The following is a 25,081-nucleotide window of genomic DNA, read 5'->3' as shown; positions in this document are numbered from 1 at the left end:
GTAAATATTTTCACTTGTAATAATTGCCATGAAAATACATTGCTACAGTCCCCGTGAAGATCAACGTTCATAATTATTTATGGTAAAGTTGTATTTCGTATTGTATTCACGACAGAACAGCCTCAAGCTGAAGTCAGGATGTGGAATTATTTACCGGAGCTCAGCTCCAAACAGCTCCAGCTGAATTTAAGCCCTGAGTCTAAGTGATATTAAGTTTCCTTCTAGGGTGGCGCGAGTTCAGCTTTTCGTTCCGCTCTGACTCAGTAACTTCTTAATTAGTTGGCACTGGCTATAGGGCCAGCGGCAGGTTTTTGTGGGCCCCGGGCAATGGACCTCCAGTGCCTCCCAACTTCACCCCCAAATAAAATATATTTATATCAAAAAGGTTTTCATAATCTAGTCCCTCGATAAGTAGGACCTGTCTGGAGCTGTCTGATGTAAGAAAATGTAATACATCTGTACAGTAGGTCTACACACAAATGAAATGAATACTGCACTTTCTTTACTTAGCAACCGGTAACACACAATAAACCATGCATATATATATATATATATATATATATATATATATATATATATATATATATATATATATATATATATATATATATATATATATAATGGACTTATTGAATTTAGAGGTTTTCTCTTGTTGTAAAGTAGAGCGGGAGCGGCGAAGACGAACACACGCTGTCCTCAGAAGCGTGTGCCGTCAGCCGACAGAGGGAGGAGACAGGGAGAGAGGGAGAGGAGAGAGGGGGAGAGAGAAGACAGGGAGAGAGGGGGATAGGAGAGGAAGAGAGAGAGAGATGGAGTGAGAAGAGACAGGTAGAGGGGATAGAGAGAGAGAGGAGACAGGGAGAGGGAGAGGGAGAAAGGACATGGAGAGAGACAGAGAGGAGAAAGGGAGAGGGGAGAGGGGAGAGGGGGAGAGGTAGAGGGAGAAAAAAGGAGAGGAGAAGTAGGGGAAAAACTGTGAAAGAGAGGGAGAGAACATAGGGGATGGAGTGGTAGAGACCGAACAACAGGATAAGTGGGACAGGGTGAGCGAAGGCAAGACAAAGAGAAAAATAGGTGGGACAGAAGAGGAAGGGGAAGGGGAGGGGAAACAGTTTGCACTGTTTGCTTTTTCTTTATCTTACAGTGAAATCTGATTAACACTTTTGAGAAACAATTTAGCTGCCAGACTACAGCAAACAGAGTTTTCACTCGTGGCAATACTGCCCTACAATTACATGACACTGTGATTGTTCTGCTGTGACATGTTGTGATCCACAGCAAAGTTTTAAAACTGAGAGACAGCAAATGCTTATTGCAAAAGTTTACCGGTACCTGAAAGGGTCACATAAAAACGATAAATACTGTAACTGATTAGAAGGCCTTCTTTTGTTGTTCTCCAGGTTGCTGCAGTGACACTGCAGATGCTATAACGAGTAACTGGAAACGAGATACTGTTTTAGCAGACACATTTCATTAAGTAAACATTTATTTGAATGTTTTTGAAATTAAAAATATAAATGCAAAGATGTGTTGCATTTGTCTTTGTGAATGTGCTGAGTAAAAAAACGGCAATCAAAAACTGTTAAAATCCCCCAAGGCAGCAAATCCGTGGAATTTAATACGAGCCAAAACGTTCTGACAAAGGCATGTTCCCGCCCCTACAACATGTTTGATTGACATTTAGTGATGTAATTTCCTCTCAGCCCAAATTCAGACTTCAGCCTGAGTAGTGAAATCGGACCAGATTGCTGCAGTCAGGGTTGCGATTGTTCAACTGCTTTCATTTGAATCCAACTTAATTGAGTAACAGTGTCTTCAATGTAAGTAAAGTGTTGCCATTGTGAGAAGCTCATTTTAACAAAATACTGCTAATTGTAATTTTGATCAATAATGTGTTAGAATTGATGGACATGGGAATGACTTGGTATTGGACATTTATTGGAATTGGTATTGGGAATGGTATTGGAATTGATATTGTGAATGGTACTGGAATAGGTATTGGGAATGGAATTGGAACTGGAATTGGGAATGAAATTGGAATTGGTATTGGAATTGGAATTGGAATTGGTATTGGGAATGGTATTGGGAATGGTATTGGAATTGGTATTGGAATTGGTATTGGGAATGGAATTGGGAATGGTATTGTTATTGGTATTGGGAAGGGTATTGTGATTGGTATTGGGAATGGTATTGGAATTGGTATATGGAATGGTATTGGAAATGGTATTGGAATTGGTATTGGCTGCCCACAGTCAAAGGAAGGCTGTGTATCTACTGCAGCTGGAAATCTCTTCCACTAACTCTTACCTCAATGACTTCACTTCTGATCTGTGGAATTATGGAAGTGTCCATCTGTGTGTCACACTTCACATTTATCTGGAACACTGCTTATTACATGCTGATGAAAATCTGTATTAACAACACTCCACTCTCAGCTCTGCAGTGCTGTCATTACCAGCACCTTAATAAAAATGAGACCTAGTCTACACACTCCACTCTCAGCTCTGCAGTGCTGTCATGCAGTCTACACACTGTCATTAACAGCACCTTAATAATAATGAGCGCTAGTCTACACACTGCACTCTCAGCTCTGTCACTACCAGCACCTTAATAATAATGAGTGCTAGTCTACACGCTGCACTCTCAGCTCTGTCATTACCAGCACCTTAATAATAAAGAGCACTAGTCTACACACTGCACTCTTAGTTCTGCAGCACTGTCATTACCAGCACCTTAATAATAATGAGCGCTAGTCTACACACTGCACTCTCAGCTCTGCAGCACTGTCATTACCAGCACCTTAATAATAATAATCGCTAGTCTACAAACTGCACTCTCAGCTGTGCAGTGCTGTCATTACCAGCACCTTAATAATAATGAGCGCTAGTCTACACACTGCACTCTCAGCACTGTCATTACCAGCACCTTAATAATAATGAGCGCTAGTCTACACACTGCACTCTCAGCACTGTCATTACCAGCACCTTAATAATAATGAGCGCTAGCCTACACACTCCACTCTCAGCTCTGTCATAACCAGCACCTTAATTATAATGAGCGCTAGTCTACACACTCCACTCTCAGCTCTGCAGCGTTGTCATTACCAACACCTTAATAATAATGAGCACTAGTCTACACACTGCACTCTCAGCTCTGTCATTACCAGCACCTTAATAATAATGAGCGCTAGTCTACACACTGCACTCTCAGCACTGTCATTACCAGCACCTTAATAATAATGAGCGCTAGTCTACACACTGCACTCTCAGCTCTCCAGCGCTGTCATTACCAGCACCTTAATAATAATGAGCACTAGTCTACACACTGCACTCTCAGCTCTGTCATTACCAGCACCTTAATAATAATGAGCGCTAGTCTACACACTGCACTCTCAGCACTGTCATTACCAGCACCTTAATAATAATGAGCGCTAGTCTACACACTGCACTCTCAGCTCTGTCATTACCAGCACCTTAATAATAATGAGCACTAGTCTACACACTGCACTCTCAGCACTGTCATTACCAGCACCTTAATAATAATGAGCACTAGTCTACACACTGCACTCTCAGCTCTGCAGCACTGTCATTACCAGCACCTTAATAATAATGAGCACTAGTCTACACACTGCACTCTCAGCTCTGTCATTACCAGCACCTTAATAATAATGAGCGCTAGTCTACACACTGCACTCTCAGCACTGTCATTACCAGCACCTTAATAATAATGAGCACTAGTCTACACACTGCACTCTCAGCACTGTCATTACCAGCACCTTAATAATAATGAGCGCTAGTCTACACACTGCACTCTCAGCACTGTCATTACCAGCACCTTAATAATAATGAGCGCTAGTCTACACACTGCACTCTCAGCACTGTCATTACCAGCACCTTAATAATAATGAGCGCTAGTCTACACACTCCACTCTCAGCTCTGTCATTACCAGCACCTTAATAATAATGAGCGCTAGTCTACACACTGCACTCTCAGCAACTGTCATTACCAGCACCTTAATAATAATGAGCGCTAGTCTACACACTGCACTCTCAGCACTGTCATTACCAGCACCTTAATAATAATGAGCGCTAGTCTACACACTGCACTCTCAGCACTGTCATTACCAGCACCTTAATAATAATGAGCGCTAGTCTACACACTGCACTCTCAGCTCTGTCATTACCAGCACCTTAATAATAATGAGCACTAGTCTACACACTGCACTCTCAGCACTGTCATAACCAGCACCTTAATAATAATGCACGGTAGTCTACACAATCCACTCTCAGCTCTGTCATTACCAGCACCTTAATAATAATGAGCACTAGTCTACACACTGCACTCTCAGCTCTGTCATTACCAGCACCTTAATAATAATGAGCACTAGTCTACACACTGCACTCTCAGCTCTGTCATTACCAGCACCTTAATAATAATGAGTGCTAGTCTACACACTGCACTCTCAGCTCTGCAGCACTGTCATTACCAGCACCTTAATAATAATGAGAGCACTAGTCTACACACTGCACTCTCAGCTCTGTCATTACCAGCACCTTAATAATAATGAGCGCTAGTCTACACACTGCACTCTCAGCTCTGTCATTACCAGCACCTTAATAATAATGAGCACTAGTCTACACACTGCACTCTCAGCACTGTCATTACCAGCACCTTAATAATAATGAGCGCTAGTCTACACACTGCACTCTCAGCACTGTCATTACCAGCACCTTATAATAATGAGCGCTAGTCTACACACTGCACTCTCAGCTCTGTCATTACCAGCACCTTAATAATAATGAGCGCTAGTCTACACACTGCACTCTCAGCTCTGTCATTACCAGCACCTTAATAATAATGAGCGCTAGTCTACACACTGCACTCTCAGCACTGTCTCAGCACTGCACCTTAATAATAATGTGCGCTAGTCTACACACTGCACTCTCAGCACTGTCATTGCCAGCACCTTAATAATAATGCACGGTAATCTACACACTGCACTCTCAGCACTGTCATTACCAGCACCTTAATAATAATGAGCGCTAGTCTACACACTGCACTCTCAGCACTGTCATTACCAGCACCTTAATAATAATGAGCGCTAGTCTACACACTGCACTCTCAGCTCTGCAGCGCTGTCATTACCAGCACCTTAATAATAATGAGCGCTAGTCTACACACTGCACTCTCAGCTCTGTCATTACCAGCACCTTAATAATAATGAGCGCTAGTCTACACACTGCACTCTCAGCTCTGCAGCGCTGTCATTACCAGCACCTTAATAATAATGAGCGCTAGTCTACACACTGCACTCTCAGCACTGTCATTACCAGCACCTTAATAATAATGAGCGCTAGTCTACACACTGCACTCTCAGCTCTGTCATTACCAGCACCTTAATAATAATGAGCGCTAGTCTACACACTGCACTCTCAGCAGCTGTCATTACCAGCACCTTAATAATAATGAGCACTAGTCTACACACTGCACTCTCAGCACTGTCATTACCAGCACCTTAATAATAATGAGCACTAGTCTACACATTGCACTCTCAGCTCTGTCATTACCAGCACCTTAATAATAATGAGCGCTAGTCTACACACTGCACTCTCAGCACTGTCATTACCAGCACCTTAATAATAATGAGCGCTAGTCTACACACTGCACTCTCAGCACTGTCATTACCAGCACCTTAATAATAATGAGCGCTAGTCTACACACTGCACTCTCAGCTCTGTCATTACCAGCACCTTAATAATAATGAGCGCTAGTCTACACACTGCACTCTCAGCACTGTCATTACCAGCACCTTAATAATAATGAGCGCTAGTCTACACACTGCACTCTCAGCACTGTCATTACCAGCACCTTAATAATAATGAGCGCTAGTCTACACACTGCACTCTCAGCTCTGTCATTACCAGCACCTTAATAATAATGAGCGCTAGTCTACACACTCCACTCTCAGCTCTGCAGCACTGTCATTACCAGCACCTTAATAATAATGAGCGCTAGTCTACACACTGCACTCTCAGCTCTGTCATTACCAGCACCTTAATAATAATGAGCGCTAGTCTACACACTGCACTCTCAGCTCTGTCATTACCAGCACCTTAATAATAATGAGCGCTAGTCTACACACTGCACTCTCAGCAGCTGTCATTACCAGCACCTTAATAATAATGAGCGCTAGTCTACACACTGCACTCTCACTCTCAGCAGCTGTCATTACCAGCACCTTAATAATAATGAGCGCTGGTCTACACACTGCACTCTCAGCACTGTCATTACCAGCACCTTAATAATAATGAGCGCTAGTCTACACACTGCACTCTCAGCACTGTCATTACCAGCACCTTAATAATAATGAGCGCTAGTCTACACACTGCACTCTCAGCTCTGTCATTACCAGCACCTTAATAATAATGAGCGCTAGTCTACACACTGCACTCTCAGCACTGTCATTACCAGCACCTTAATAATAATGAGCGCTAGTCTACACACTGCACTCTCAGCTCTGTCATTACCAGCACCTTAATAATAATGAGCGCTAGTCTACACACTGCACTCTCAGCACTGTCATTACCAGCACCTTAATAATAATGAGCGCTAGTCTACACACTGCACTCTCAGCTCTGTCATTACCAGCACCTTAATAATAATGAGCACTAGTCTACACACTGCACTCTCAGCTCTGTCATTACCAGCACCTTAATAATAATGAGCGCTAGTCTACACACTGCACTCTCAGCACTGTCATTACCAGCACCTTAATAATAATGAGCGCTAGTCTACACACTGCACTCACTCTCAGCTGTCATTACCAGCACCTTAATAATAATGAGCGCTAGTCTACACACTGCACTCTCAGCACTGTCATTACCAGCACCTTAATAATAATGAGCGCTAGTCTACACACTGCACTCTCAGCTCTGCAGCACTGTCATTACCAGCACCTTAATAATAATGAGCGCTAGTCTACACACTGCACTCTCAGCTCTGTCATTACCAGCACCTTAATAATAATGAGCGCTAGTCTACACACTGCACTCTCAGCTCTGTCATTACCAGCACCTTAATAATAATGAGCGCTAGTCTACACACTGCACTCTCAGCACTGTCATTACCAGCACCTTAATAATAATGAGCGCTAGTCTACACACTGCACTCTCAGCACTGTCATTACCAGCACCTTAATAATAATGAGCGCTAGTCTACACACTGCACTCTCAGCACTGTCATTACCAGCACCTTAATAATAATGAGCGCTAGTCTACACACTGCACTCAGCTCTCAGCACTGTCATTACCAGCACCTTAATAATAATGAGCGCTAGTCTACACACTGCACTCTCAGCTCTGTCATTACCAGCACCTTAATAATAATGAGCGCTAGTCTACACACTGCACTCTCAGCTCTGCAGCGCTGTCATTACCAGCACCTTAATAATAATGAGCGCTAGTCTACACACTGCACTCTCAGCACTGTCATTACCAGCACCTTAATAATAATGAGTGCTAGTCTACACACTGCACTCTCAGCACTGTCATTACCAGCACCTTAATAATAATGAGCGCTAGTCTACACACTGCACTCTCAGCTCTGCAGCGCTGTCGTTACCAGCACCTTAATAATAATGAGCGCTAGTCTACACACTGCCTCAGCTCTCAGCACTGTCATTACCAGCACCTTAATAATAATGAGCGCTAGTCTACACACTGCACTCTCAGCACTGTCATTACCAGCACCTTAATAATAATGAGCGCTAGTCTACACACTGCACTCTCAGCTCTGCAGCGCTGTCATTACCAGCACCTTAATAATAATGAGCGCTAGTCTACACACTGCACTCACACTCAGCACTGTCATTACCAGCACCTTAATAATAATGAGCGCTAGTCTACACACTGCACTCTCAGCTCTGTCGTTACCAGCACCTTAATAATAATGAGCGCTAGTCTACACACTGCACTCTCAGCTCTGCAGCTGTCATTACCAGCACCTTAATAATAATGAGCGCTAGTCTACACACTGCACTCTCAGCTCTGTCATTACCAGCACCTTAATAATAATGAGCGCTAGTCTACACACTGCAGCTCTCAGCTCTCAGCACTGTCATTACCAGCACCTTAATAATAATGAGCGCTAGTCTACACACTGCACTCTCAGCTCTGTCATTACCAGCACCTTAATAATAATGAGCGCTAGTCTACACACTGCACTCTCAGCACTGTCATTACCAGCACCTTAATAATAATGAGCGCTAGTCTACACACTGCACTCTCAGCACTGTCATTACCAGCACCTTAATAATAATGAGCGCTAGTCTACACACTGCACTCTCAGCTCTGCAGCGCTGTCATTACCAGCACCTTAATAATAATGAGCGCTAGTCTACACACTGCACTCTCAGCACTGTCATTACCAGCACCTTAATAATAATGAGCGCTAGTCTACACACTGCACTCTCAGCACTGTCATTACCAGCACCTTAATAATAATGAGCGCTAGTCTACACACTGCACTCTCAGCTCTGTCATTACCAGCACCTTAATAATAATGAGCGCTAGTCTACACACTGCACTCTCAGCACTGTCATTACCAGCACCTTAATAATAATGAGCGCTAGTCTACACACTGCACTCTCAGCTCTGCACTGTCATTACCAGCACCTTAATAATAATGAGCGCTAGTCTACACACTGCACTCTCAGCTCTGCAGCTGTCATTACCAGCACCTTAATAATAATGAGCGCTAGTCTACACACTGCACTCTCAGCTCTGCAGCTGTCATTACCAGCACCTTAATAATAATGAGAGCTAGTCTACACACTGCACTCTCAGCACTGTCATTACCAGCACCTTAATAATAATGAGCTAGTCTACACACTGCACTCTCAGCACTGTCATTACCAGCACCTTAATAATAATGAGCGCTAGTCTACACACTGCACTCTCAGCACTGTCATTACCAGCACCTTAATAATAATGAGCGCTAGTCTACACACTGCACTCTCAGCACTGTCATTACCAGCACCTTAATAATAATGAGCGCTAGTCTACACACTGCACTCTCAGCTCTGCAGCTGTCGTTACCAGCACCTTAATAATAATGAGCACTAGTCTACACACTGCACTCTCAGCTCTGCAGCGCTGTCATTACCAGCACCTTAATAATAATGAGCGCTAGTCTACACACTGCACTCTCAGCTCTGCAGCGCTGTCGTTACCAGCACCTTAATAATAATGAGCGCTAGTCTACACACTGCACTCTCAGCTCTGTCATTACCAGCACCTTAATAATAATGAGCGCTAGTCTACACACTGCACTCTCAGCTCTGCAGCGCTGTCATTACCAGCACCTTAATAATAATGAGCGCTAGTCTACACACTGCACTCTCAGCTCTGCAGCGCTGTCGTTACCAGCACCTTAATAATAATGAGCGCTAGTCTACACACTGCACTCTCAGCTCTGTCATTACCAGCACCTTAATAATAATGAGCGCTAGTCTACACACTGCACTCTCAGCTCTGCAGCGCTGTCGTTACCAACCTTAATAATAATGAGCGCTAGTCTACACACTGCACTCTCAGCTCTGCAGCGCTGTCATTACCAGCACCTTAATAATAATGAGCGCTAGTCTACACACTGCACTCTCAGCACTGTCATTACCAGCACCTTAATAATAATGAGCGCTAGTCTACACACTGCACTCTCAGCTCTGCAGCGCTGTCATTACCAGCACCTTAATAATAATGAGCGCTAGTCTACACACTGCACTCTCAGCTCTGCAGCTGTCATTACCAGCACCTTAATAATAATGAGCGCTAGTCTACACACTGCACTCTCAGCACTGTCATTACCAGCACCTTAATAATAATGAGCGCTAGTCTACACACTGCACTCTCAGCTCTGCAGCGCTGTCATTACCAGCACCTTAATAATAATGAGCGCTAGTCTACACACTGCACTCTCAGCACTGTCATTACCAGCACCTTAATAATAATGAGCGCTAGCCTACACACTCCACTCTCAGCACTGTCATTACCAGCACCTTAATAATAATGAGCGCTAGTCTACACACTGCACTCTCAGCTCTGCAGCGCTGTCATTACCAGCACCTTAATAATAATGAGCGCTAGTCTACACACTGCACTCTCAGCTCTGTCATTACCAGCACCTTAATAATAATGAGCGCTAGTCTACACACTGCACTCTCAGCTCTGTCATTACCAGCACCTTAATAATAATGAGCGCTAGTCTACACACTGCACTCTCAGCTCTGCAGCTGTCATTACCAGCACCTTAATAATAATGAGCGCTAGTCTACACACTGCACTCTCAGCACTGTCATTACCAGCACCTTAATAATAATGAGCGCTAGTCTACACACTGCACTCTCAGCTCTGTCATTACCAGCACCTTAATAATAATGAGCGCTAGTCTACACACTGCACTCTCAGCACTGTCATTACCAGCACCTTAATAATAATGAGCGCTAGTCTACACACTGCACTCTCAGCTCTGCAGCGCTGTCGTTACCAGCACCTTAATAATAATGAGCGCTAGTCTACACACTGCACTCTCAGCTCTGCAGCGCTGTCGTTACCAGCACCTTAATAATAATGAGCGCTAGTCTACACACTGCACTCTCAGCTCTGCAGCGCTGTCGTTACCAGCACCTTAATAATAATGAGCGCTAGTCTACACACTGCACTCTCAGCTCTGCAGCTGTCATTACCAGCACCTTAATAATAATGAGCGCTAGTCTACACACTGCACTCTCAGCTCTGCAGCACTGTCATTACCAGCACCTTAATAATAATGAGCGCTAGTCTACACACTGCACTCTCAGCTCTGTCATTACCAGCACCTTAATAATAATGAGCGCTAGTCTACACACTGCACTCTCAGCTCTGCAGCGCTGTCATTACCAGCACCTTAATAATAATGAGCGCTAGTCTACACACTGCACTCTCAGCTCTGCAGCGCTGTCATTACCAGCACCTTAATAATAATGAGCGCTAGTCTACACACTGCACTCTCAGCTCTGTCGTTACCAGCACCTTAATAATAATGAGCGCTAGTCTACACACTGCACTCTCAGCTCTGCAGCGCTGTCGTTACCAGCACCTTAATAATAATGAGCGCTAGTCTACACACTGCACTCTCAGCTCTGTCGTTACCAGCACCTTAATAATAATGAGCGCTAGTCTACACACTGCACTCTCAGCTCTGCAGCGCTGTCATTACCAGCACCTTAATAATAATGAGCGCTAGTCTACACACTGCACTCTCAGCTCTGTCGTTACCAGCACCTTAATAATAATGAGCGCTAGTCTACACACTGCACTCTCAGCTCTGCAGCGCTGTCGTTACCAGCACCTTAATAATAATGAGCTCTAGTCTAACACACTGCATTCTCAGCTCTCTCCAGCGCTGTCATTACCAGCACCTTAATAATAATGAGCGCTAGTCTACACACTGCACTCTCAGCTCTGTCATTACCAGCACCTTAATAATAATGAGCGCTAGTCTACACACTGCACTCTCAGCTCTGCAGCGCTGTCGTTACCAGCACCTTAATAATAATGAGCGCTAGTCTACACACTGCACTCTCAGCTCTGTCATTACCAGCACCTTAATAATAATGAGCGCTAGTTACCACTGCACTTCAGCTCTATTATAATGAGCGCTAGTCTACACACTGCACTCTCAGCACTGTCATTACCAGCACCTTAATAATAATGAGCGCTAGTCTACACACTGCACTCTCAGCTCTGCAGCACTGTCATTACCAGCACCTTAATAATAATGAGCGCTAGTCTACACACTGCACTCTCAGCGCTGTCGTTACCAGCACCTCACAAAAGTAGCTTGACAACTGTAGCGGCAAGTGAAAGGTCAAGATAAATTTAGCAATCTCATACCCCCAAATAAACAGCACAAAAAAACATATTTTGTTATTTTTCCTCACAAAAGCACATGCGATAAACGTTTATTTATGCATTACAAAGGTGTTCAGATAAAATAAAAATGAGATGCTTGCAGCTACAGTAGTCAATGGAGCGAGAAAGCTGTCTGGACATCACGGCAACAATACTAAGATACAAGAAAATACGCAAATATGTTGCCGTGGAAATTGCGAGCACTACCTTAATATAAATAAATAAAAATGCAGACTAAAATAAATAAATAAATCAGTTCAAGCAGTCGTGACCTTGTCGGTGCATGCGCACAGTGGTTAGGTTCTACGCAATAACCTAGCAACAGATGGTCAGGACATTAATAAAATATAATGGACAGCGGGACTAAGTCAATTATCCAGCACGGACCGTGACCGCTGAGTGGGACATTGTGGTTAATTAGAATCTAAACAGAACCACGATTAGCGGTCTCAAATCACCAGCTACATTTCTGAAACGTGTCTCTGACGTTTACTGTCGTGACATTTGCCAGGCATGACAAGACGGCAGTTAGAACGTTCACTGAGTCGTGACACTGAAGGGGGCATGCTGTTACTTGGAGTGACAGTGACAGTTTCAGACGTACACTTCTGTTCCAAATGAGTGATACATGCTAACGCTCCACACGTGACATTTGAAAAGTTTTGTGTACAGAACGGTACCATGTATACATGTACGGGGCTTGTCAATTGTAAGAAGACTCCGTAAGAAACACCAATTTTGCAAAGCTTGTGGTTTATTTTGTTTTGTTTACTATTACGAAAAAGTGAGAGAGAGAGAGAGAGAGAGAGAGAGAGAGAGAGAACAATAAATGTGTATTTATCTAGCCATGTGGAAAGGTGTGTCCCGAATTCAAAGATAAAAACACCTCACTTGTTCTGCGTACTTACAGAGTGACAGTCCCGTTAGGAAGCAGGCTCGCCAGCGGTGGTTCTGTCAGGTCTTCCCCGCTGCAGATCACCTTTTTCCGGACAGCTGCAACGACGTGTCCTTGCTTGGAGCTCTCGTCCACGCAGATGCAGCGGCTTGTGGAGAGGTCCGGGCAGCTGCTGGCTCCCAGGCACCCCCACAAGATCGCCCCGACCAAGAGGAAAAAGCGTCCCCAGAACGGCGACCCTAACGATGCCAGGCCGGTCACCCACCGCATTATCCCGGTCGATCCCACCACAGCCGCCCAGAAATCAGCCCATACTCTCCCGGGTGCACTCCCGAGGCAGAGCCGCCGCTCGATAGTAGGAAACAGGAAGGCGCCTAATACTAATATGGAAATGAAATGATAGATTTGACTTTATAGTGCAGTCTGCTCCCCGCTCCAAAAAATGAAGTTTATATATAGCCTAAATAAAACTGGGAAAGACCCTAAATAATATATATATATATATAATATATATAATAATATATATATATATATTGCCCTAAAATACCTAATATGGAAATGAACTATATAATAGAAATTAGTGCAGTCTGCCTATCTATCCAAAAAATGAAGGGTTTATATAGCCCTAATATTAGTAATTAATAGTAGAATACCCTAATAATAATAATAATAATATAATAATAATAATAATAATAATAATTGTTATAAAACTATTCCAATTCTTCAGCTTTACTATACAGCGGTGTATATATGTTTTAGGTCAATTATTGCGCTTTGCACAGTATCAGAATATCCAGCGCACAACTAACTTTCTCTCTCATACAGTTGTTGTTTTGTTTTGTTTTTGTTTGAATTCCTCTTCAGATAGTGCAGCTGCGACACAGTGACTCGTGGGTAATAATAAGAAGGCGATGAACGCTTTCCCGGGACCGCTTTGCGAAGTGGTGAAGTTGGCTCTCCGGTTCAATGTTATCCCGCATGTATTCAGTTGTATCCAGTCCAGCGCCGCACTATAGACTGTTCAGTTCCACATACAAAATCTCAAATGCATCTTAAGTCGTCTTTCCCCTCACGCAATTATCTGAGCCCGCAGTCATGCACGTTTTATTTCCTTTTAACTCAAGAAAACGACATGAAGTCGTAATAATAATAATAATAATTCCTTGACTTTCCAGAAATGACAGCACGTCAAAAAAGAAGTGGGACGTTCCTTTTTTCCCCCGACTTGCAGAGAGGTCCCGAGTTTGGAAGTTCGGGAGTTTCTTCCCCCGCGGCCCCTAGTCGCTCCAGTCCAGTTTGTCTGTTGCCCTCTTTCTCTGTCTGCAGTTGTGAGCAGAGGCTTCAGTCTGTGTAACGGTCCCCGCTCGTCCCGGGTCGACTCACCAGTTGCAGTTTATTCCTGGGATGTAGCGGTCCTGCCTGGCCGGGCTCCTGCCTCTGCCACTCTGTCACTCCGGAGTCGGGTTTCTGAGTCCGGAGCCTCCCCTCTCCAGCGGTGAGGGACGCGGCTCCGCTGGGTCCTAGCGCCAGAATAGTGGAAAAACTGGGCTCTGTGCTCAAAATATCTTAATAAGGAACGTTTAATATATAAGGAAAGCTTTCCGACAGGTCTGGTCAGCCCTAAAGGCATATTAGCCTAGTGTCACCATAGGAGCCGCACATTGTCATTGTAAACACGGGTCTGTGCGCTGCTGTTGCAGTATGTGTGGGCAATGCTGCTGCTGTTGCTGGCATTGTCGCTATTGCTGTTATTAACGAGGAGCATCGAGTTCAGCCTTTGCACCAGGAGCCCGCAGCACCAACAGTGAAATGTCAGACGACTTTTGCGAGCTACAATTGCTAGGCCACGCATGCATTTATTCAACCTGCCTGAGGAGGACAGCATGCAACGGTCAGGATTAGATCCGTCAGCAGTATTCAGTTTGTGCGAGGCTCTAAAGAATGACTTGGAAAGGACGACAGACAGAAGCCACGCATTACCGGTGCATATGAAAATATTAATGGCATTGAGATTTTATGCAACAAGCTCTTTTCAAAGAGCCGAAGGTGACAGACTTGGCGTCACCCAGACAGCCATGTCCCGTGTCCTGCATCAGGTAACAGACGCGTTAGTTTCTAAGGCAGGCAATTAAATCAATTTTCGCGCTGACCAGCAACAGCAGCGTCAAAATAAAGACGAGTTTTATAACATAGGATTTCCATCAGCGTTGGGGGCAGCTGATTGCACCGCTTCTGATGGCGCTGCAGTGTACATGAATAGGGTGACCTGATTTTCTAAACTCAGAACTGGGCACATTGTTAAATAATTGATAAGACTAATTAAACCATTTAAATATAGGCTATATAATAGTTATGTAAATAGCCTTCCTCTCACTCTTTGTATTATCACATTTTGTTTTTTGTTTTTTGTTTTTTGTTTTTTTTCCTTCATACATTCTCATTGTTATTTTATTTTTTGGTTGCTTTTGGTCCCTTTTCTATATATGGCTGTAATTTCTTTATTTATTTGTTCACATTCTTTTTCCATGTTCCCTACATGTTGAAGTATCAATGCACACTCAGATCTGAGCTGACCATGCTAAAAGAAATTTTATAGACCAAGACTGTATCCTCTCACTCTTTTATTATCTTTAACTTAGGTGTTATATTTGATACATTGGTTAAAATGAAGCAAACAGAAAGTACTGATTAGAGGAGAAACCTCAGAATGGAGTGTGGTAACCAGTGGAGTACCACAGGGATCAGTATTAGGTCCTCTGCTATTCCTAATCTACATTAATGATTTAGATTCTGGTATAGTAAGCAAACTTGTTAAATTCGCAGACAACACAAAAATAGGAGGAGTGGCAAACACTGTTGCAGCAGCAAAGGTCATTCAAAATGATCTAGACAAGATTCAGAACTGGGCAGACACATGGCAAATGACATTTAATAGAGAAAAGTAAGGTACTGCACGCAGGAAATAAAAATGTGCATTATAAATATCATATGGGAGATACTGAAATTGAAGAAGGAATCTATGTTTTTGTTGATTCAGAAATGTCTTCATCTAGACAATGTAGGGAAGCTATAAAAAAGGCCCATAAGATGCTTGAATATATTGTGATAAGTGTTGAATTTAAATCAAGGGAAATAATGTTAAAACTGTACAATGGATTAGTAAGACCTCATCTTGAATATTGTGTTCAGTTCTGGTCACCTCACTACGAAAAGGATATTGTTGCTCTAGAAAGAGTGGAAAGAAGAGCGACCAGAGTTATTCCGGGTTTAAAAGGCATGTCATATGCAGACAGGCTAAAAGAATTGAATCTATTTAGTCTTGAACAAAGAAGACTACGTGGCGACCTGATTCAAGCATTCAAAATTCTAAAAGGTATTGACAGTGTCAACCCAAGGGACTTTTTCGACCTGAAAAAAGAAACAAGGACCAGGGGTCACAAATGGAGATTAGACAAAGGGGCATTCAGAACAGAAAATAGGAGGCACTTTTTTACACAGAGAATTGTGAGGGTCTGGAACCAACTCCCCAGTAATGTTGTTGAAGCTTCACCCTGGGATCCTTCAAGAAGCTGCTTGATGAGATTCTGGAATCAATAAGCTACTAACAACCAAATGAGCAAGATGGGCCGAATGGCCTCCTCTCGTTTGTAAACTTTCTTATGTTCTTATGTTCTACAGATCTTTCTTTTGAAGCACACATTAAAAATGTTACAACAATGTCCTATGTTTCATTTAAGAAATATTGCAGGACTGAGAGACATTCTGTCCAGGCAGGTGAGATTATGCATGCTTTTATATCCTCTAGGATTGATTATTGCAATGGTATTTTCATTGGGACTAGCCACAATATTATTTCTTACCTCCAACAAAATGCTGCTGCTAGAAGTTTAACTCGGGTCAAGAGGCAAGAGCATATCACCCCTGTGCTGCATCCTTGCATTGGCTCCCTGTTAGTTTTAGAACAGATTTTAAGGTGTTGCTATTAACTTATAAAACTTTAGGTGGTCTTGCTCCTCCAGACCTTAAAGATCTTTTGGAACCTTATGTCCCCAATCGCCCGCTCCGATCACTGGATGCTGGCTTACTGTCTGTACCTCCTATTCAGAAAAAAACCCTCAGGTGGTAGATAATAATATATTTATATAGTAGGCTGTTAACAGTGCATTATATGCAGAGTCACTGACAATAAGACACTGAATAAACATCTAATTTGCAATGATTTGATCATGGTCTCAGAGCAAGTCAGTCAGTGGCAGAGGTGAGATTTGAACCAGGACCCTTCTACTTATGAACCCTGGACTTTAACCACTGGACCACAGTAGTCTTGGGTGGTTACAGTCCTAATCTGTGGCTCAAATGAAAGATTTGGATAAAAAAATTGCATGCAAGTTCCTCGTTTCAGCTTTCAACGAGTAAGGGAAGCTGTCCACTAGAATAACACATGGATTTGTATAGTTTATTTGACTCTTTGATCCCAAAAGCTTTACCCCTGTTTTATAGGAATTTAAAAATAAACAGTTGTCTGACATCCATAGCTTAGTATTAGTGAGGCAGGTATTCAGAATATCTGAAGATAAAGTATCAGCCCGTTTTAAGGCTGATGTTCCTGCTAGTAGGACTGTTACTGGCACTGAGGCAGCTGATTCAGCTGCTGCCAGTAGCTGCACAAAACAAAATCTTTATATAGCCACCCATTTCACTCTCTCTAAAGTCAATACAATAAAAGTATTTCTCTTTCTTCAGCCTGGATTTTAAAATACTTTTAAGCAGTCTGTTTTGGCCAATAGAAAACAGCATTGCAAGGCACACTAGGGGAGACTTGGGGTTTGATTCAACAAAGTTACCTCAAAATAGAGCCCCTTTCACATTGGCATGATCTACCCGGGTCAGAACTTACCCGGGCAGGACCAGGTGTCATGCAGGTTGGGTACACAATTGGGTATAATTGGACCTGGGTGAGAGACGCAAGCACGTATCAATGCCCCGGAAACAGTTTGTTACTGACGCTTCCATCCAAGCTTCTCTGGATTGAACCATCGGCCCAAATGTTGACCAGAGCAAATGCTTCTACATTCCTATTGCAATCTAACTCCTGGCGTGTCTCAAGCAACAACATGGCTAAACAGAATAAACAGAAACGTTCCTTGCGGAAGTGAACCCTTCAAGCAGGCCTGGCTGTTTGTTATTGCGTCGGCTCACGAACGACCGTCAAGCATGTTGTCTCGCTCAACCCCGGTACGACCCGGGTATGTGGTTTCACACGACGCGGGATTGTGACCCGGTTAGCCAGGACCCGGGTCTCCCAGTCTTCTTTTCTAAGTGTAAACAATGACGCAAATGTATGAGGGACTGTCACTTTAAATATAATTCCTAATAGCAAGTTCAGATCGTTAAAATACTGAACAAGACCCACAGCGCCAAGGATACAGCTTTCTAGCAGGATGAGCAACCAAAGCAATTCAAGAAGCTGAAATACTTTCTGTTTTAAAAGTTAAACCGTGTCTGCAGTTAATCTTTTAATAGTAAAGCAGGGATGGAAATAAGGCTCCCAATGCATAGCACTTGATCCATTCCAGTTTTTCCTATTAGTTTAATAAGACACGCTAGCATGTAACCTATATCCTGTTGCTAATCAAGCTCGTAAAAAAAAAAAAACAGGAATGGGAGAGACTGCCATGCAATAGGGTCTTATTTCCATTCCTGGTTAAGGGATGTGCCCTTTTAAATAAGCTGCAATATCTAAAACCCAACCATCAAAATCAAGCTTATATATATTATACTATATATACTATACTATATAGTAGCGAGCACAGGAGTTAAGGGGGGGGGACACACCAAGGCTTTCCGCTACAATGCGGTTTATTAGGCAGCTATTAGCAGCTAGCACCATCCACACACTCACTGATACACACACAGCAGCCCTTACCCACCCAGGAGCACTACTCCGCATCTCGAGGTGACAGGCACACAGCAATCAAAAGCAACACAGGTAGAGTCCAGCACTACAGGACTGTATCACACAATAATGAATGCACTCTCATAATAATCAAATAATGAAATACACAACAATAACAAACCCTTTCACTCCCAGCGTCTTCTGCATTCATCGCTGAGCGTCCCGTTGGCCTCATGCTTAATGTTCAGAGAGTCCCAGAGGCGGCTAACAGGAGCGCTGGCTCCGGTTTACCCCTCCTGGGCGCTGGAAACTCGGGCTCCTCCCTCCTGGGTGCTGGAAACTCGGGTTCCTCCCTCCTGGGGGCTGGACGCTCGGTTCCTCCCTCCTGAGCGCTGGACGCTTGGGCTTCCCCTCCTGGGCTCTAGACGTTGGATGCTCTGGCTCCCCCCTCTAAGGTGCTGGACGCTCGGCCTCCCCCTTCCTGGGCGCTGGACGCTGGGGCTCCCTCCTCCAGGGCACTGGACGCTGGGGCTCCTCCCTCCTGGGCCCTGTATATGTAGGTAGGTGCATATCATTACATGACGCACATATATACTAACTTTAAGATACCGTGTTACTGTAGCATTCATTTGACTGGGGGTTGACTGTATGGCTCTTTAATTATAAATGCTTTACAGGTTTACCTCCAAACTGGTGTCTCCTGATTAGGGCGCTTGAACCCAGTGACACGCAACCCCCCTGCCTTACCTTTCCGGGATGAGTGGGTGCCAGTCCGCTATATCAGCAGGGGCGGCGCAGGGCACTGCTCTCATTCCAGACTGCACTGCCCGGCTGAAAGAGAGCAAGACCCCGCTGTGTGTGTGTGTGTGTGTGTGTGTGTGTGTATATGTTGGATTTTGTTAATTATTAAAATAATTGTTTTTCTTCTTTATGAAGTATTTTTAGTGATTGATGAGTTTCCTGTTGGATCCTGATTCTCCTTGTATAGAGAGCTGTTTGTTGTTTTTGAATTCTCTGTACTCTTTCATGTACTGTATAAACAGAGCCGGCTGTATTCTTACTGCCAGGATTGGATCAAACTGCTAAGCAATGGAAGCCTTATCCCCATCCCTGTCTATGCAGGATATCATATTATCCCGATCCCTGTCTATACAGGATATCATATTATCCCGATCCCTGTCTATACAGGATATCATATTATCCCGATCCCTGTCTATACAGGATATCATATTATCCCAATCCCTGTCTATACAGGATATCATATTATCCTCATCCCTGTCTATACAGGATATCGTATTATCCTCATCCCTGTCTATACAGGATATCGTATTATCCTCATCCCTGTCTATACAGGATATCATATTATCCCGATCCCTGTCTATACAGGATATCATATTATCCCGATCCCTGTCTATACAGGATATCGTATTAGTCCCATCCCTGTCTATGCAGGTGCTGTACAATATCAGCTGAGGCCCAATCAACGAGAGGTCAGAGTGGGCCAGAATCAGAGTGTGTCTTCCAGCAGCCTGCGCTATATTTTTGATAATACACAGTTAAATACAACAAGCAGAGTAGCTATTTATTTTTAATACAACATCATGTCCTTTGATATAAGTCACATGATACCAGTCATCTGATCCAAAGACATTTCTGATGGCTGCATCGCGTCAGTGTCAGCTGAGCACAAAGTTTGTCTCTGCTTGAGGAGGTGCTGTATTCTCTCTCCCTCTACAAATATTTTCAAATGCTTAAATGTATTTATTTAGCCAGGATAGAACCCTTCAGAAATACATCTCATTAATAAGGGGGTCCCGGCAAGAGAAAAGATTTCAGAGGAGATGCTTGATATGAAAAAAAAACATGCTGGAACCTCTCTCTCTCTTTCTCTCTCTCCCCTCTCTCCCTCTCTCTCTCTCTCTCTCTCTCACTCTCTCCTTCCTCTCTCTCTCTCTCCACTCTCTCTCCCTCATCTCCCTTTCCCTCTCTCTCTCCCCCTCTCTCTCTCTCTCTTCCCTCTCTCCCTCTCTCTCTCTCTCTCTCTCTCCCTCTCTCTCTCCCTCTCTCTCCATCTGTCTCCCTCTCTCTCTCTCCTCTCTCTCTCTCTCTCTCTCTCTCTCTCTCTCTCTCTCTCTCTCTCTCTCTCTCTCTCTCTCTCTCTCTCTCTCTCTCTCTCTCTCTCTCTCTCTCTCTCTCGTATATCTGGCTCAGTTTCCATTCAAATGTCACGTCCCAAACTGCACATTACAGCAATTGTACTTAATGGCATCCAGACTGACTTTAATGTGATTCCAATTATTTTTTTTTTTTTGTGTAGTCGTTAGAGCTGCAGCAAGGCTAGTGCTCACGCCGCAAACATCTGGATCAGATTCCAGGTGGGACGAGGGGGTGCGCTACCCACAAACTCTCCACCCCCATCCCAAACCCAACCCCAGTCACACTCCAGCAACAGCATGTAAGTGTGTCTCTCAGTGTGTGTCAGTGTGCGTGAGTGTGTGTGTGTCAGTGAGTGTGTTTGTGTGCGTGAGTGTGTGTGTGTGTGTGTGTGTGTGTGTGTGTGTGTGTGTGTGTATGTGTGTGTGTGCTCCAGTTTTGATCTTGTTTTGGCAGGTCGCTGTTCTGCTGAATCAGCCTCTTGGCCCCGAATTCCCCTCTCTGCTGATTCAGACGAATCAGAGAGCTTCCTGTTGAACTGTAAGTCCCAGGAGCTCCGCTGGGACGGGCTCTTTCAGTTGCAGTCATAAAGCACTCAATGCAATGGTTTTTGTGAATAGCCAGGGGAACAATAGTAGACCTGGCCCAATTTAAATTACTTCTCTACAATTTTCATTCTTCTGATTATTGTGCAGTTTTACTTGCACCTACATATCCGCTGCACCTTCCCTTGCACTGTACCCTGCTCCCCTGTGCTGTACCCTTGTGCTGTACCCTGCTCCCCTGTGCTCTACCCGTTCTGTACCCTCCTCCCCTGTGCTGTACCCTTCTCCCCTGTGCTGTACCCTGCTCCCCTGTGCTGTACCCTGCTCCCCTGTGCTGTACCCCTGTGCTGTACCATGCTCCCCTGTGCTGTACCCTCCTCCCCTGTGCTGTACCCCTGTGCTGTACCCTCCTCCCCTGTGCTGTCCCCTGTGCTGTACCCTGCTCCCCTCCCCTGTGCTGTACCATGCTCCCCTGTGCTGTACCATGCTCCCCTATGCTCCCCTGTGCTGTACCCTGCTCCCCTGTTCACCACACTAAAAGCATATCAAGGTGTAAATGCACAAATTACTGGGATAAACCATCGTAAGGTTTACTATTACAGTACCAGGGCTGATTCTGAACCCCAGCTCTGGCCTCAAGTCTATGTCTCTGCTGAGGCTCCCCCTGGTGGCAGGTCTCCGCACTGTGCTCCCAGCCTGTCTTTGAAGTCATTTCAGTTTTGAATAATAGGGCTCGTGGGGAGTGGGGTGGGGGTGGAATGGGAAGAGCGTGTGTGCAGGATGGGCGAGAGTATGAAAGATTCATTGTGCCCCGGCACGCAAATCTCTAGCGAGGGGGAGAGAAGGAGAAGAGAGGCAGAGAGGGAGACAGAAAAGCAGCTGTCAAGGGCACTGACTGACCCAAGTTTATCATCCTCATCAGCAGCAGCTGTGTGTAAATGACTGAACACAAGCACACTGACACACAGGGCTAGGCTCTCAGAGCGACTTACTCCAAATTAACTGAAAAAACAAAAATTCCAAAGACTGGCGATCAGATTGTATGGTACAGCATCTTATCCAGTGTACTGTACAGGTGGGGATGGCAATAAGGCTCCCATTGCAGAGCAGTTTGATTGAATCCTTGTTTTGCTATGAGTTTAATAAGACACAACTAAGCTTGTTAACTATATACTGTGTCTAAACAAACTCATAGTAAAACCTAGAATGGGTGAAAGTGCTATGCAATAGAATAGAAATAACACTTGAAACTTGACTATAGTGCCCACCTGGCTGTAACATTGGGCTCTATGGGTAAAGCAGCAGCATATCTCTGGCCCTAGATCCATGTACAACATAGACAGTGTGTAGAAGTTTGGGTTAGATCAGGACAAGGAAGCAGAAACATGTGTTACCCATGGAGAGCATCTTCACATCTCAGCTCAAAGCTGTGCAGTTCTGTCTCATCGAACTAAAGCCGGCTCAGAGAAGCACCTGCCAGCCGAGCTCCCACTACCCAAGTGTGTCTGATCTGCTTTGACTGGGAGATGCAGCTTTTATATAATACCAAATATTTAAAAAAGGATCTCGATGAAAGCAGCGATGCATTGCAAATGTCAGTAAAAGTCTATGATTGCAAAGGATGGACTTTAATAGGGCTTCTTCTTTTTAGTCAGACCCACCCCCCTCAATGAGTCTATGTGTGAGCGCACAGTCCCTATTTACAGAAAACCTCAAACTAACAGCCCCCTATCGCTATTTTATCAGGAGCCAGTCGCTGGCATGATGTTTGTACCACAGACACGGGCTTGCTGGATAACACTCCCTGTTTAAACTCATTCCATACATCACTTATTTTAGGTCCAATTAAAAAAAAAAAAAAAAAAAAAAAAAAACACACTGCAGTATTTGTATTCCAGTGGAAAGTTCTTCTACTCAAAGTGTTTCAAGATTGATGGTTTATGTAAAAATTGCACAGCACCTTGATCCACTCCTGGATTTACTATGAGTTTAATAAGTCCCATTGCACAGCAGTTTGATCCATTCCTGGATTTACTATGAGTTTAATAAGTCCCATTGCACAGCAGTTTGATCCATTGCTGGATTTACTATGCGTTTAATAAGACTCCAATTGCACAGCAGTTTGATCCACTCCTGGATTTACTATGAGTTTAATAAGTCCCATTGCACAGCAGTTTGATCCACTCCTGGATTTACTATGAGTTTAATAAGTCCCATTGCACAGCAGTTTGATCCACTCCTGGATTTACTATGAGTTTAATAAGACTCCCATTCCACAGCCGTTTGATCCATTGCTGGATTTACTATGAGTTTAATAAGTCCCATTGCACAGCAGTTCGATCCATTCCTGGATTTACTATGAGGTTACAGCACAGGGCAGCAGGGTACAGCAGAGAGGTACAGCACAATGGAGCAGGGTACAGAGGAGGGGTACAGCACAGGTGAGCAGGTTACAGAAGAGGGGTACAGCACAGTAGAGCAGGGTACAGCACAGGGTATATCACGGGAGCAGAGTAAACTCTAAACACCACTACAATGAATAAAGCCATTTTGTTAGGGGCAGGAAAGCAGGAGTTTTTTGCATATAGTTCTGCTTAACATTTTAAAAGTACAAAATATGCTTCATAGTTTTTATTTGTAAACAAAAATATACCTTTGGATCCCCTCTGATGAACGTGCATGAGCGCCTGAACCATTCGGCTTGCACTGGAGCACTGCAGAAATTCATTCTGCTCATCATATTGAGTCAGTCATATTGTAACCAGGGGACGCACATACTGAGGGTTCTCATAATCACACAGTACCGGAAATGTAAAAAATCTTTGTATAAAATTAAGCATGAATCGGACTCTATCCAAAGGCAATCCGAAACATCTAGATCAGTCTAGGAGAGTGGGGTGGAGGTTTGGTGGCAGTTCCAGAGTTCACCATGTAGAGACAGACAGGATCACAGCTTAATGATCCCATTTCTAAGACCCAAACAGACTATAATATCTGCACATACTTTGAGAGAGGTTTTGGAACTGGTTTTAAGATTCGAGACGGATTCCTTGTAATAATTTCCATGAGCACACATTTTCCATGCGGAAATCTGGAAACCGTTCCAAGTTCAATATTGCTTTAAAAAAAAATAGGTGAAACAAAGTATGCCCCTGTACAGAGCACATGAAGAAGAGATCAGAGCCTCACAGCGTGCCTGCTGCTGAACAGCACTGCCAGTCCTTCCAGGGTCTGCTGGGTGCCCTAAAGGAGCGGGTACCACAGTATCCATGACTCTTACCTGTGCCCACCTCCAGAGCCCCAGAAATACCTTCTGGAGAACATGGTATCTGGTACCACACTTGCTAAAGAATCCTGTTTGCTGTCAGTGATTTCAGACAGAGTTCCACTTCCTTCAGGGTGAGATATGTTCCCCACCCCTTCAATGGCTTCTTCCCTGTCAACAGCCACTCAGCTGCTTTACTTGTCACCCAGCAGGTGACATGCCATGACCCAGAATACACTGCTGTGGTGAAATGACCCAGGAAGTGCAAGCATAACATACTTCCTGGAAAAAAGGCAGAATAAAAATGTAACTTCTTTTAAGTTTTAGAATGAAAAGACATGACTGACCACAGATTTGTGACCCATGCAGCCCATGAAG

The 25,081-nt window shown here is 44.0% G+C and overlaps 1 protein-coding gene across 1 annotated transcript in view; it reads right to left on the bottom strand.

Moving 5' to 3' along the window:
* The window catches only part of adgra2 (adhesion G protein-coupled receptor A2), an 89,379-nt gene extending 76,054 nt beyond the window's left edge, over positions 1 to 13,325 (bottom strand). Inside the window, exon 1 of the mRNA XM_041233383.1 lies at positions 12,857 to 13,325. Within this exon, the coding sequence (XP_041089317.1) occupies positions 12,857 to 13,113 (257 nt within the window). The 5' untranslated portion in view covers positions 13,114 to 13,325. The remainder of the gene's footprint in view (positions 1 to 12,856) is intronic.
* Between the last annotated feature and the right edge of the window lie 11,756 nt (positions 13,326 to 25,081).

Source organism: Polyodon spathula, chromosome 31, assembly GCF_017654505.1.
Source record: "Polyodon spathula isolate WHYD16114869_AA chromosome 31, ASM1765450v1, whole genome shotgun sequence".
In the NCBI taxonomy this organism is placed as follows: Eukaryota; Metazoa; Chordata; class Actinopteri; order Acipenseriformes; family Polyodontidae; genus Polyodon; species Polyodon spathula.
This window is presented reverse-complemented; position numbering and strand designations above follow the sequence as displayed.